At 31.9% G+C, this 15,239-nt stretch overlaps 1 protein-coding gene across 1 annotated transcript; it reads right to left on the minus strand.

The window, feature by feature from the left end:
• Positions 1–519: 519 nt before the first annotated feature.
• LOC133334515 (uncharacterized) lies at positions 520–11,055 on the minus strand. The gene is made up of 6 exons (XM_061542829.1): positions 10,878–11,055; positions 10,204–10,816; positions 1,290–1,722; positions 1,035–1,213; positions 803–957; positions 520–704 (listed from the first exon to the last, which is right to left on the minus strand). The coding sequence occupies exons 1-6, from the start codon at positions 11,053–11,055 to the stop codon at positions 520–522; spliced, it is 1,743 nt and encodes a 580-aa protein (XP_061398813.1).
• Positions 11,056–15,239: the final 4,184 nt, after the last annotated feature.

Consider the following 15,239-nt stretch of genomic DNA (forward strand, 5'->3'; position numbering starts at 1 on the left):
ATCTAATTCAATACACTATGTACTAGAATAATCACCTTTATATGGTTTCTTGAACGTACGTATAACCCAAATACGCACGGACCTTTTTTACATGTGTGTCAATTGAAAACGGCGAAAATGTATGAAAATTTAAAATTTTTAATTTATTTACCTCAAAAGTTAAATACTTGTAGTTCAATGAATGTTACCCAAATATGCATTGCGTATCAAAATATTAAGTTGAACATTTTCCACATTGACAATGCGTATTTTGGATTTTTCATTTTTTAAAATAGAATTCCAGTCACTGAAAAATTATGTGTTTGAGGTAAATTGTTTAGCAATAATTTTATAGATAATTTAGACTGGAATTTATAGCATTTTGTAAATTAAAGATTTATCATTCCTGATTATCAGTATTTAATTCTTATCCGCACAGATTAATACTCGACATATAATTTAAAATATTTCATATTTAAGAATAAAGAAGAGATCGTATTGAACACATTTCTATGGTAGGTGAAAGTGATTGATTCAGTATTAGTTGGTTTCCTGCGAAATTGACGACGGACCGGCAAGTTCCAAAGGATCTGTCGATGCGAGATTATGACGAGCACTTAAGTTTCGCCGGCGATAAATAATAGTTCCGACCACAACACCCACAACAAGTATTAATACAACTGTTAAACCAATTGCTAAGCCGACAGAAGTAGCGTGGGCAGTATCTAAAAGCGATCAAGAAATATCCATTGAAAATATGTTGACACTTGTGGGGCATATTGGGTACTTAAACCTTAAAGTTTTCTTTTGAAACGGAGCCTACCCATTTCCTTGATTTCCATTGTGAGTGAAGATTTCAGATTGCCAGAACGAATGATAAACTGACATTTCCATTGGCCATAGTCATCACGATTGATATCAGTAATTTTAATACCACAATCACCTTTCGTTATACCACGTCCATAATATTGTATTCGACTGAAAATAGTTATATTGGAATATTATTTAAAATCAAAATAAAAGACACTTGACGTCCGGGAACTTAATATACCAACCCTTTGGATTTAATACTATTAACCGTTCCAACTAGAAATACGGCTCCATTTGGATCAATAAAAGCACAATGGGATATGGGCTCATCGAATGGACTTTTACACATCAACTCAACGGTATCTCCACGCTTTACCTTGACAACTTCAGTTAGAGTTTCGCCATATTTCGACTTTGTTATAACCTAAACAGAAAGCAATCAAAAATATTTTAAGTGAGCTTTTTCAAAATATATTCATATCAATACTTAAAACGCTCACCTCAATGTTTTTTACAACTTCTTTGTCGTAATCTCGGCCACGCGCTCCACATAACCACATACCTTCGATAATGGGCATATTGTAAAACGCACATTTTCCATAGAGGCGTTGACTGTCGAAGCGTATACTCTCTGGTATATAAATTGTGTTGTTAGGATCCCGAAGATAACAGTCGTGAATTTCAAATGGCACCGTGCAGAATAATTCGTCGATCACATTCTTCGCTGTACCCTCGGGCTTATAAACCTTCACTGTGGTTAAATCAATATCTTTAGACAACTCCGTGAGTATAATGTCAGATTTGGATTTGCCGACATAAAATAGGCAACCCTTCGGTATGCCAGAAGTTCCGTAACTCATAATTCGCCAAAGACCTATATCGGAATCTTTAAGCGGTTTGGGAATTTCCAATTCACATTTTGACTTTGACGTTCTGTAAATATATACAAAATAAACTAATAAATCTTATGTTGTGTTTATAATAAATATTGAGTTGCTTATTTCTGAGGATACGCTTGTTAATTTATTTTTGAACCGTTCCATTGCCATTGTTCATGATTTAATTAATTGATTTAACTGGTAAAAGTTAAATTTCGCATATTGTCTTATCAGTACTTCCGTATGAACTATTATTATTATTATACTCTCTACAGTATGTCTAATGAATTTACTATTCTGCAATATTTCATGTCATTCTGCATCCTATGCTAAATTTCATTTCATTCAGAGAGATTTAGAGTCGTTTGTATGCAATGGAACGAAATAATGTAAAACGATTCAAATCCAAATGGACACGCACTATTCGGTATGGGTGCTATGTCTGCATCTACACCAATTCCATTAAACGGAATAGTCACTCATAAACCCCGAAATACCGAATGTTAAGGGGTGCGTTACATGGGGACTATGCCTAAACGTGGATCGACATTTATCATGTTTGATAGGGAGAATGGGTTTCTGCTAAGAAACCGAAAGAGCAAACTACATGTAATTCCTTTGAAAAACTTTATAGAATTTATGAATATGCTGATCAAAAATATTTATACCTAATAAGATCAGAATTGATTAATATACCCTCCATAACAACGTTGAACTATTTCTTAGCTTCAACAACAACAACAACAGCTGTCATTTACAAATAATACCATCGTGTGAATGTTAAATATTCGTTTGTTTTAACACTACACACTGTTGAATAAGTGATTTTTTAAATACAAATATTTATTGAACATTTTTTCATTTTCTAAAAATAAATTGGTCACTTGATCGAGTTGTGAATTATTATTTACTTGGAATGTATGCACAAATAATTCGAAACTATAGCTTTTATTCACGGAAACTTTAATTACAATTCACAACAATTTATTAAACAAAAAAAAAACATATCAATAGATCTTAATTATATTGTCAAGAACTGCAGTATAATCTTTAAGCCCAGATGCTTTTTTAAGATATAGAAACTGCATCTATATTTTAGCAACAAAAATACTAAGGAAATTAATAGATCGACTCAGATTTTTTAAATGTATATGGGCAATATTGCCAATTTTTTAATATTCCATTTTCAAAAAATCAGCTGTTTTGTTTTTGTGACACATCAATGATTTTTGGTACACATATAGAGAAAAATGTAGTGACTCCGAACCCGTTCGCGATCAAATTTTTGGTTGATGCGCGCAAAAGTTATCGAGGTTTTAATTTTGGGCATAATATTGGTTGATATATATCTTCCTCAGAGATGGCCTGTCAGAAACAGTGACGTAAATGACATACATTTCCGACGTATAATACATACGTCAGAAACGTCGGAAACCTACCCAAATCCATTAGGTTTTTGACAAAATAGCTATTCCATTAATCAATTTGAAATTACGCATGCTTTACTTAAATTAATATAAAATTTCAAAATGTTCTTCTCAAAAAAATTTTGAAATGTTTATTAGTTCTACTAGGGAATTGTCAGATATATGAAAAAATAATATATATTCTTGAAAATAAATGTATATGCTGATAATATTGACATATATGACGTTTACTACATTTATTACATTTTATACAGGTATATGACGTTTTCAACGTTTACACCTTTTTGACAGTCGAAAACCTAAAAATTCGTCACACGGACCATCCCTGATCTTCCTCCGTAAAATAAGAATATGAATATATATATATATATTATAATAATCGCGATAAAGTTGCACGTCTTCGCAAAATATGAGAAAAATAAACAAATATAGGAGACTAGCATACACCCGCTACTTCGTTAGCGGATCTTTCAATAGCGGATAAAATAAACATTAATTTAGATACACAATATAAGTTAATAGGGATTTATGCATTTCCAAGTATGTAGTATATAAATCAGTAATCATTGGTCCTATATATTATTTACTTTTAAGAAAATTTCTGATCTTAGACAGCATTTGTTCCAAACATAGGTTTAAGAAGCTTTGATGATCGAATCGTATTAAATCGAATACTACTTACTAATGTTAATATTTTCTGAAAGTGAACTACTTTCTCGATCATCCCGGTAAACCAATGTAAGTAAAACCATAATAGGTTTTTTGAAACTTTTTGGCTCCTTTAGGTAGTTTAAAACCGTTATAGAGAGGATTTCCCTTGAAAGTTGGGGACAATTGGTATTTGTAGTGCGTTGCGTGTTACAGAAACGTCATTGAAAAGAATTGCCGGTATATCCTCTACATAAAGATACCGCCCATTAATCATTACATAGAAAGTCGGGGCAGTATAAAATATTTCCAGTGGAGTTGGAAACGTCATTACACATAAATACCAGTATTGTTATGGTAAAAGTTTTAAAGTGGCAATAATTTAGTACTTGTGGTGTTCAGTTATTTGTATATGAAGTCCTGTCGGTTTTTCACTACATCGGAAGTTTAAACTACAATTGACAAAATCATTCGCTGTGGTATAGGTCCATGAGGGGTCGAAAACTATATTAAATTACAATTATATTATATTACAAATTTCCAAAAAATACGTAATATATTTAATTTGTTATAACTAAATAAACATACAAAATGCGAAAAGCATTGTTTTTCATAGAAAAGGGTTTGTGACAAATTTCTGAATTCTATCTCAGAAATTTTGTACCTTTTAGAACATATTTCTGGAAAATATTTATGTATAAATTTTTGCTGTCACAGATTCCTTTAGTACTTTAACCCATTTAATAAAAAACGTTATCAATACACTATTTTGTTTGCGAACAAAAGTTCTCCACTCTTAGTACAAAAAATTAGTATATTTCTTACCATTCACTGTTGTACAAGGTTAGTACTAATTTCCAAAAAAAAAACTTATGCATATCATTCTATTTGAAATAGTCAAGCTATTTACTAACTTTCGGATTTTACTACCATTAGTACTAATTTAAAAAATATATTAATGCATAGCATAGTCCTAGTAATAGTGGAACCTGCCACGTTTCCGATTTCTATTTCTACCAGTTCCATTGTAATTTTTATTTAGTAATTTTTTAGTACTAATTTCCAAAAACAAATTATGTATAACATTCTATTTCCAATATTTAATGTTATATAAGAAAAATATTTCTACATTCTCTATCGGTTCTATTGACATAACAATTTAAACTTTTTAGTACAAAATTAAAAATATATGTATACGGTTTTTAGTATATTTTAGTACCATTTTAGTACTAAATTACAAAAAAATGTTTGTGTACAACATACTATTTCTAATGGCTTAAGCTGTATACCAAGTTTCAGATATGCATATCTACCGGTTTCATTCAAATATATTATTTAGTACTTTTAAGTACCTCTTAGTGCTACATTCCAAACATTTTCACACATAACTCTTTTCTAATTATTGACAAATCTGCATACAAAATTTTAATACTAATTTGCAAAAACTATTCTATTTGTAATAGCTTGAGCCACATACCAGGTTTCAGATATGTATATCTACCGATTCCATTCAAATATAATGTTCAGTACTTTTTAGGAACTCTTAGTACAAAATTCCAAACATTTTCACATACCTCTTTTCTAATTATTGACAAAGCTGCATACCAAATTTCAAATCTACTTCCAACCGTTCCGGTGAAATAAAGTTTTAGTACATTTTAGTACTAATTTCCAAAAATACGTTTGCACTCATTCTATTTGTAATAGCTTAAGCCACATACCAAGTTTCAAATATGAATCTCTACCGATTCCATTCAAATATAATATTTAGTACTTTTTAGTACCTCTTAGTACTAAATTCCAAAATTTTTTCACACATACCACTTCGCTTATCGTAAGCAAAGTTGCATACCAAATTTCAGAGTTCTACATCTATTCATCCATTCCCGCGCAATTCAGTTTTTAGTACTTTTTAGTGCCTTTTAGTACGAATTTCCAAAAACCCCGCCTTATCACACGCCTCCCCACCAAACCCGACCTACATGCCAAATTTCAAGTTTCTAGCTTTGGCCGTTTCGTCTGGGCGTTGATGATCAGTCACTCACTTATAACGCAACTCTTTTATACATGGGCAATATTGCAAATTTTTTAACATAGCTGAAGCGGAGGTTCACCCCTTTATAACTCGGGAATTACTTAAGTATATGAAAAAAGTGAATAGTTTTGGGTTAATTGATCTGTCGTTGCAAACTGTTCATGATATTGACCTCCTACTTTAATGTAAAAAAATGTGTAAAAACAGGTTGAGGCGAACCAGTTTTTTTATGTTCTTTATCGATTTGTGATTAAGCCATTCATTTCACGGTCTTCGTGTCAAAGTAAAACTAGAAGCCAACAAAATGGGGACTACGGCCCTTATGTATCATTTTTCAAAATTTTTAACTGCATCTAACTTTAAATGATGCTGACATGTTGAAGCTCGATTTTGAGTATTTACTTCTAGCTTTAATACGCATACAGGAATTTCTAAAATTCGATTATAAGATTATTGTAGTCGCGAATCTGAGTAATTTGATATATATTTTGTGTATGTAGTATGCACAGCTTCAGAGTAATACTCATCCGAAGTTGAGAATTTTGTGCGATCAAATTTATAAAAAACCTATTTTTCGGGCCAAATTTTTAGATCTGTCAACTGAATGATATGGGTACCCGCGATCAATAAGGTTTTTTACGTTTCGGATGATATAAAATCTTCTCCGTGAAAATCCACGAAATTTGGCAAAAAATGCTTTTGAAAATATTGCGGATTTATTCGCGTTTTCTGTGAATCATTCCGCTTCAATAAATGACCTCATACGGATTTTGATCTTTTTCGAAAAGAGAACATTAAAAACTTCAGCCGAGAGAGAGATGTACCCAATTTATCTCAAAAATAGTGTGAGCTGGCACATCCATGGTTCTTAATAGACCTCATTGAAATCGGTATAGATCGATGTATTTTTTAGGGTGCACACCGAAATAGGATGCGCGTTAATTGCATATGGAGTTTTCGGAAATTATTCGCGTTTTACGAGTTTTAGGGTACTTCAATGCAACCTGTGGCACATCTTAGCCGTCAAATGAAATTTCGCAAAATATACATGGATTGGAAGATAAACTTCTGTACTTCCTTGAGACCGCATGCGCATCAAATGATTTTGAAAATTACGCAATTTAGACGCAATTTAAAATGTATATTTTATAATATAGTTTTATTTTAAGATTTATTTTTACTTACAGAACCCCAAGATTTATCGGAAGGGTCTTGGTACAATCCGCAAGGTGTATACCTTTACACATGAAGTGATTATTATTATTATACATGTCAATTTTCCAGCGAAATTCAGGTAAAAAAGCAGAATGACCCCAACATTATTTCTGAAATTTTTTGTATTAAATTAAAAAATTACATATGATGACATTATTTTTTCGAACCAAAAACAAATATTTTTCCTCAATATCTTGTTTTGTTGTCGCTGCGATTTACAAACCGCTATACGGACTTGTGTGATTTTGATTCATCATGGTGTTTAGATTATGTAGATATTTTTAGATTAATTTTTAGGTGTGTGTATGTCATTAATATAATGAAAATATTGGTGTAATCTATATATGGGCAATATTGCCAATTTTTTTTTAATATTCCATTTTCAAAAAATCAGTTTTTTTTGTTTTTGTGGCACATCAATGATTTTTGGTACACATATAGAGAAAAATGTTCTGACTCCGAAACCGTTCGCGATCAAATTTTTGGTTGATGCGCGCAAAAGTTATCGAGGTTTTAATTTTGGGCATAAGAAAAAAATCTTAAAATTACGCCGTTTATTATATTGACCAAAAACGTTCATATATACATATCTTCCTCCTTAAAATAAGAATATGAATCTTCGCGAAATATGAGAAAAATAATAATATAGGAGATTACGTCAATATTTTCATTATATTAATGACATACACACACCTAAAAAATAATTTATAAATATCTACATAAACTAAACACCACGATGAATCAAATGATATCAAAATCACACAAGTCCGTGTAGCGGTTTGTAAATTACACCGACAACATAACAAGATATTGAGGAAAAATATTTGTTTTTGGTTCGAAAAAATAATGTAATCATATTTATTTTTTTAATTTTATACAAAAAATTTCAGAAAAAAGTTGGGGTCATTCTGCTATTTTACCTGAATTTCGCTGGAAAATTGGCATATATAATAATAATCACTTCATGTGTATAAGTATACACCTTGCGGATTGTACCAATCCATGTATATTTTGCGAAATTTCATTTGACGGCTAAGATGTGCTACAGCTTGCATTGAAGTAACCTAAAACTCGTAAAACGCGAATAATTTCCGAAAACTCCATATGCCATTAACGCGCATCCTATTTCGGTGTGCACCCTAAAAAATACATCGATCTATACCGATTTCAATGTGGTCCATTAAGAACCATGGATGTGCCAGCTCACACTATTTTTGAGATAAATTGGGTACATCTCTCTTTCGGCTGAAGTTTTTAATGTTCTCTTTTCGAAAAAGATCAAAATCCGTATGAGGTCATTTATTGAAGCGGAATGATTCACAGAAAACGCGAATAAATCCGCAATATTTTCAAAAACATTTTTTGCCAAATTTCGTGTTTTTGAAAGGCCAGTTCCCACAAGATATATATCAAATTACTCAGATTCACGACTACAATAATCTTATAATCGATTTTTAGAAATTCCTGTATGCGTATTAAAGCTAGAAATAAAATAAAAAAACACTCAAAATTGAGCTTCAAAATGTCAGCATCATTTAAAGGTAGATGCAGTTAAAATTTTGAAAAATGATACATAAGGGGCGTATTTCCCATTTTGTTGGCTTCTAGTTTTACTTTGACATAAAGACAGTGAAATGAGTGCCTTAATCACAAATCGATAAAGAACATAAAAAACTGGATCGCCTCAAACTGTTTTTACACATTTTTTTACATTAAAAGTAGACACAGCTTCCACCAAAATAAAGTTTGGAGGCCAATATCATGGACAGTTTGCAACGACAGATCAATTAACCCAAAACTATTCACTTTTTCTCATATACTTAAGTAATTCCCGAGTTATAAAGGGGTAAACCTCCGCTTCAGGTATGTTAAAAAATTGGCAATATTACCCATATACTCTGTAAAATGTAAGTTTTATCGATTTGTTCGGTAACACCAAAAACAATGTCAAGATTACCATACCATTCTTACTACATTAATAACTTTCAGGGTTAATCCGAAAATAACTTTGTATTGCATTTTGCCTTCAAAAATATTGCTCTGAGAATCGAATTCATTTGGTACTGCAATTGTTTGCAAATTGAAAATAATATTATAAATTCTGTTAAATTTTAAAAGCACTTTTTGTTAATGGAAACTGAAAATTTATTACTGAGCCAGCATTCACATTTGAGAAAAACAATGGCACTTAAGAAATTTGCCATGTGAATTTTAAGGGCATAATTTATTATGAGTCGGCATGAAACACAAGTAACATTGTTGGATATTTGCTTCTACGTAAACTTAATATGGAATGCAATGTGCAAGCAGTAGAAACTGCCATCGTAAATGCAGAAACTTTTGCCAGGGTAAACATTTCTTCGAATTAGAAATTATTTTGGTTCGATTTTAATTAATGGTATATTTGTAAAACGTAGATGGAAACATGGTACAATAATACAAGATAGGGCAGCTTGAGTTGAATAACAAAAAAAACACTATGTAGGTGGTGGCTCCCTCTGCAAAATATAAAATACGCGAAAAATGAAAGAGAGGTTATAATTTATTTCCAAACAGAGCAAAGTATTTATTTCCAGACGGTCGTGTTAAAAACATAATTTCCATTTCAATTAAATTTGAATATAATTCAATTTATTTGGCATAGTATTAAAAAATTACGCACACATACACAACATATGTATTTTGATTTGATGGAAAACCCACCTTGAGAAAAAATTGTAGTCAGTTGGTAGCCGTGCCCTACCTTTTAATAATTATACCATGGATGGAAATATGATAAACGAATAACAACATTCGATTTTACATCTGTTTGCATTTATTATTTAATAACTATGAAATTTGTGGCTCGCTTTTCCAACTCTAAGGGGGGAAATGTGTTGACTTCAATTATACCTTCTTATTACGAGGAAACCCTTCAAATACAACCGTAATAAATCTTGTTAGCAAAATTTAAAAATCGTTTGTTCAATTTGGTTCAGTAATTACCATTGTCCATTTTAAGTATGATCAAATGTTTTAAGTTTGGATTCAATGATCCAAAAATAATTTGAGCTTGTTATGTTGTTGCAAAATCGCCCATATCATATCTCCAAAGACTGTGTAAATAATTGATCAAATCTGTTTTATGCCCACAATAAAATTTCCACACAAACAATATTAACCTATATACATTAGGATTCCGCATTATTTCTAAATCGTAATATGAACTTACACCGTTTGATAGGCTGAATAATAACCATTATACACACCATCCATAATCAACAATTCCGTCTTGTGGTCTGGTTTTTCGGCTTGGCACGAATACACAGCAGTTTGAAAATCACAGCTTATTATTACTCTTTTACTATTCTCGGTCATGGTCGCATTGGTAACCGGCAATGTACTATTCACAGTTTCCACCAATATCCGTTCGTAGCTCTCTTCCATGCGACCCCAATTATAAATATAACACTCAAACGAACTACCCGGATGTATGGTTGTGTAGAGTTGACAGTCGCGGTATGTTTCTCCATAATAAAGATCCACAATTTTACAGTGTTTTGCCGTGTCAGGTTTTGAACATTTTATTGTTCCCTTTCCATATTCCATTTGGACCCGAGTATCGAATTTTGTTTTTTGAAAGGGTAGTATCTGGATGGTAGTTGAACCTTGTTCATAGTCGCCATAATAATTTTCAGTTTCAAGGGTCCATATCGCGGCAGAGGCTGCTGTCACACCCATTACCCGTATGCCGCATACGTGTTCGTTATACGGTAATATGTGTTCCCCGCGAATGGTATCAATTGGCTCAGTTGCGTTCAGGTCGATCCTCTCCTTGTCGTCACCTATCATACATCATTGTAGTTTAAAAATCACAAAAATAAATCTTCGATTCATGCAATCTACCTCTAAATTTGAACCAGCAATTCTTAAGTGCACCAAAGTTCTTTGGCACATCCAAGTAAATCACGAAACCTTCGCCCTCCATTAGATAGAGTGAAGTTGAAGGTCGAATAACACCATAACAGGTCACTAAACAGCAAATCGCGATCGCACAGACAAAGAAACTACGATGCGTCGTCATATTGAAGCGATTACCACCGTCTTTATCGCTTGATTATACGAAACTGAACAATTTCCCAGCATGTCAACACAGACAAAGGTAGTGGCTACTCTTCTCTAAATCACAGGTGATAATCACCAAACACCGCCACCAACAACGTCTCGAAACGTAAAATTATTCTTGAAGTTGTTGTCAATCGAATCCAATAATGACAACAAACAAACATTTGATGTGAATAATTCGCTGCACAGTGTTTCAAAACAAATGAGGTAGAATTTATTAAAATATAGACATTTCTTGAGGTGCATGCAGAACGAAAATTATGTTTTAGCCCACATTAGAAAATCATTTGTTCTAGGAAAATTAGCAGGCTGACAAGCATTCTCAAAGCATATCAAATAACGAAATATTTCATAATTGGAAATTTTAAATTTAAAATACGAATTATCCCATTTGATTTGTTTTCATATATTCGAATCTAAATTTATTTTTGAATCACCTAAAAGTTTTAATTAAAATAATTTGTATATGAGGAGAAGCCTACCTGTAAAAATAAGCTATTTGGAAAATATATGATCATATAGGTTTAATGAAATTGTAAAACGATCAATTCCGACAAGTTTTTCGAAGTTACCACAATTTGGAAAATATTTCTTTTAGAGATGAAAGCCATTGGTGTGTATGATTTTCAATATAGGTAAATTTACCACATATCGAAATTTTCAATTTTAGCAGTTTGTTGCTTTGGACTTCACCCCAATTTTGCTGTTCACCTCTTAATCGTTTTTGTGTTTCATATAAATATAGGGAGGGGAGATACCAGAAGCCGAGGTTCGTCCCTTTATAACTCCGAATTATTAAAGTATATAAGAACAATTGAATAGTTTTGGATTTTTTGATCTGTCATTTCAAACTTTTATTAATATTAAGCTCCAAATACTGTGTCTACTTTAATGTAAAACAAGTGAAAAAGCGTCAAGTCCGGCCGAGCCGAACTTTGGATAACCTCCACCATAGGTATACTGACAGATACTTGATATGAAAATATAGGGAAAATACCAAACAGTGGACTCATACCGACATTTCTACAAAGCGATTATTTAAACCATTATACAAATGTGAAATGATTGCAACAGAGTCATTGAACCAAACTCAAAACGCGGAACAAACTCAAAACTAGATCGTCTTCGAATTTTACCCTGATATATATATATATATATATACTTTGTTGGGTCGGGATGAATATTTCGATGAGTTAGAATCGGAATGACAAAATTAATATACTCTCCATACTATGGTGGAGGGTATAAAATTGGGTAAAAACAGAGTGATGCAAACCAGTTTTTTCTCGATTTCTGATTTTTTTCTATCAATATTCTAAAAACATATTTTTAATTATTTTCATAAGAGCATACATTGTTATTAACGACTTTTTAATAAAACTGTAATAAAATTTGAAAAGTTAAATACACAAAATACTTACGAAATGGGATGAAAATATTACAAAAACATCTGTAACCAGTAAGGAAAGTAACAAAGTTAGACTGGGCCGACTATATGATACCCTTCACCATTTTGGGTATATTATACATATGTCTCCTAACAGACGTCGCCTTTTCGAAAAAACATTGACATGAAATTGAACAAACTTGAATATTGATCCTTATGCCTTTCTGGAACCTATGCTAAATTTAATTTCATATGGGCAAGTTTAGAGTCATTTGCGTATAATGGGACAAATTCATGTAAATCGATTTAGAGCAAACTTGACACACGCTATTCGGTAGGCCACACTCTTCAAAATTTAATCTCAATCAGACACCCATTCGAAATATATATCGAATTGTGTCTGCATCTGCACAAATTTCAACAAAACGCAATAACGTCATTCTCTCAATTCAATACGTTGTGCAAAATTTTGTGTCACTCGGTGCACCATTTACCCCAAATGCAACGAAACTATATATGGGAGCTATATCAACGAACCTAGCCAGAGATTAATTCATATTAACTTCAGTACATTGTACAAAATGGTGTGTCAATCGTACAAACTTTTAGTATTTAGTGCATAATTTACATGAAATCGGAGGAAAACATATATGGTAGCTCTATCTGAATCTTAACCGATTTTCACGAAACTGAACACACATGATTCTAGACTCAATGCAGTACGCTATGACAAATTTCGGGTAAATCGAAAGATGTATAGGGACTTTGGTGCACCATTTACATTAAATCGGAAGAAAATATATATGGGAGCTATATCTAAATCTGAACCTATTTTCACGAAACCGTTCTTGGGCCAAATAAGTAACACGTGTCAAATTTCATCCAAATCGTATCATAAATGCGACTTGTAATTTGTTCACAAAAATACATGGCCGGTCAGACGGACATGTCTAAATCGACTCAGAAAGTGATTCTATGCATATTCTCAAAAGGAACCATGGGTCTATCTCGATTCCTTTTGCCTGTTTCAAACATATGCAAAGACATGATACCCTGTACCACAGTGTGGTGAAGGATATAAAAATACAAAAATCCGTTCATATAAAAAAGATTATTAGCTAGATATGAATTTCAAATTTTGCTACAGTTTTTTATTTTGATATTCGATACCTATGGATCAGAGCCAGTCTCCCCTACCTACATTTACGAAAGTGTGTCAGTATACTAGAAAATTTATGTTTTTTGTGAGGAAAACTGTGCCATTCAATCATTATCAGAAAACTCATAGAAAACGTTTTTACATATAAACTCAATTTTTATGCACGCAGCCTGGAGACAGTATCTGGCTGGATAGTGCGCACGGTAACTCTCGAAAGGAGTTACCGATTTACCAATCCCCATTCGGCGAATTTGGACACTTTTTTAAGAGATTTAGGTTCAAATTAGTAATTAGATTCTCATATGGTAACAAATCATTCAACCAAAAATTATTTATATATGTATATCACTTTTAGAGATAGTCCAATATTTTTTTTTATTTTCGATTTTTTTATATTTCTCTTAAAGACAAACTCTACCTAATTCAAAATATTAAATATTTTAAGAATATTCAATAATTATTATAAGTCCAAGGGAAAGATACGCTGCCAATTTAATGAAAAATGTGCCAAAAAACAACTACTACGTGATGCAATCATAATAGCTCGATTCGGGAAAATGCAAATATTTTTCAAAAATTAGTTTTGAAAATTTTTCGCAATTTTTTCCTTTTTTAGATATTATCATACGCAGACCGTATAGCATTCTAAATTGGCATGTATCAACAAAATCAGTACAGCCGTTCCTGAGTTATAAGCAGTGTAACTAATGGATTTCCCTTTTATATATAACACTGTGTTATGAGATTAATATATGTACATCAGTTAATTCTAATTATATATTGTTAATAGATTATATTATATATATTTTTGTGATAATATTATATGTGTATATTGTATTTATCTTCTACAATTGACATAACAATATGCATGTTTTCCTAAATCTACACTAAACTATTATAATTTATGTATGTAAATCTATTTGAATGCGTCTTATATACAGCGTCTTATGTACAGGTAAGTCAAACCTGTACAAACAACAACACTTACACGCAAGTGAAAACACTACATAAATCTGGGACAATGTTCTGAAATACGCGATCAACGCTAAGTATCTTATAAGGAAACAGAAGGACTATTGTCAGGGAAAGCCTCAATAATTGATAAATAGATGGAATTATTGTGTGTGGTTTGGGATGGTGTGTAAGAAATAACAACTGTTTTTTACATTGAAATTCTCTGTGCACCTAAATATAAAAAATTACGTCAGTCGAGGGAAAACATACTAATATTTTGTGCTGTTAACTTAAATGTGCATGAACGAATTGTGCCCTTAAACGAAATAATTAAGAGGGAATATAAGAAAAAGTACAAAAGAAGTGTATCTAGTGCAGCTAAATCCAAAGTGCATTAATATACAAGGAAGCTAAATCAAAACCACTGTATATAAAATCAACACACCTATGGTAACATTATCTATAATAAACATAAAATATTTTTTTTTTATTTATTTCTCTTTCGAGATGAGCTACATGCTCGAAGTTGCAATTAAAAGGAAAGCCTGAGAGATACTCCCACCATTATGCGACAAGTTTCGCCGTTGGTTATTCATATTTACTTTTTAATATCTTCGAAACACTGTGAGGAAATGGTTGCTGC

Source organism: Musca vetustissima, unplaced genomic scaffold, assembly GCF_032173495.1.
Source record: "Musca vetustissima isolate MV318-11 ecotype Yass unplaced genomic scaffold, APGP_CSIRO_Mvet_v1 utg131695, whole genome shotgun sequence".
NCBI lineage: Eukaryota > Metazoa > Arthropoda > Insecta > Diptera > Muscidae > Musca > Musca vetustissima.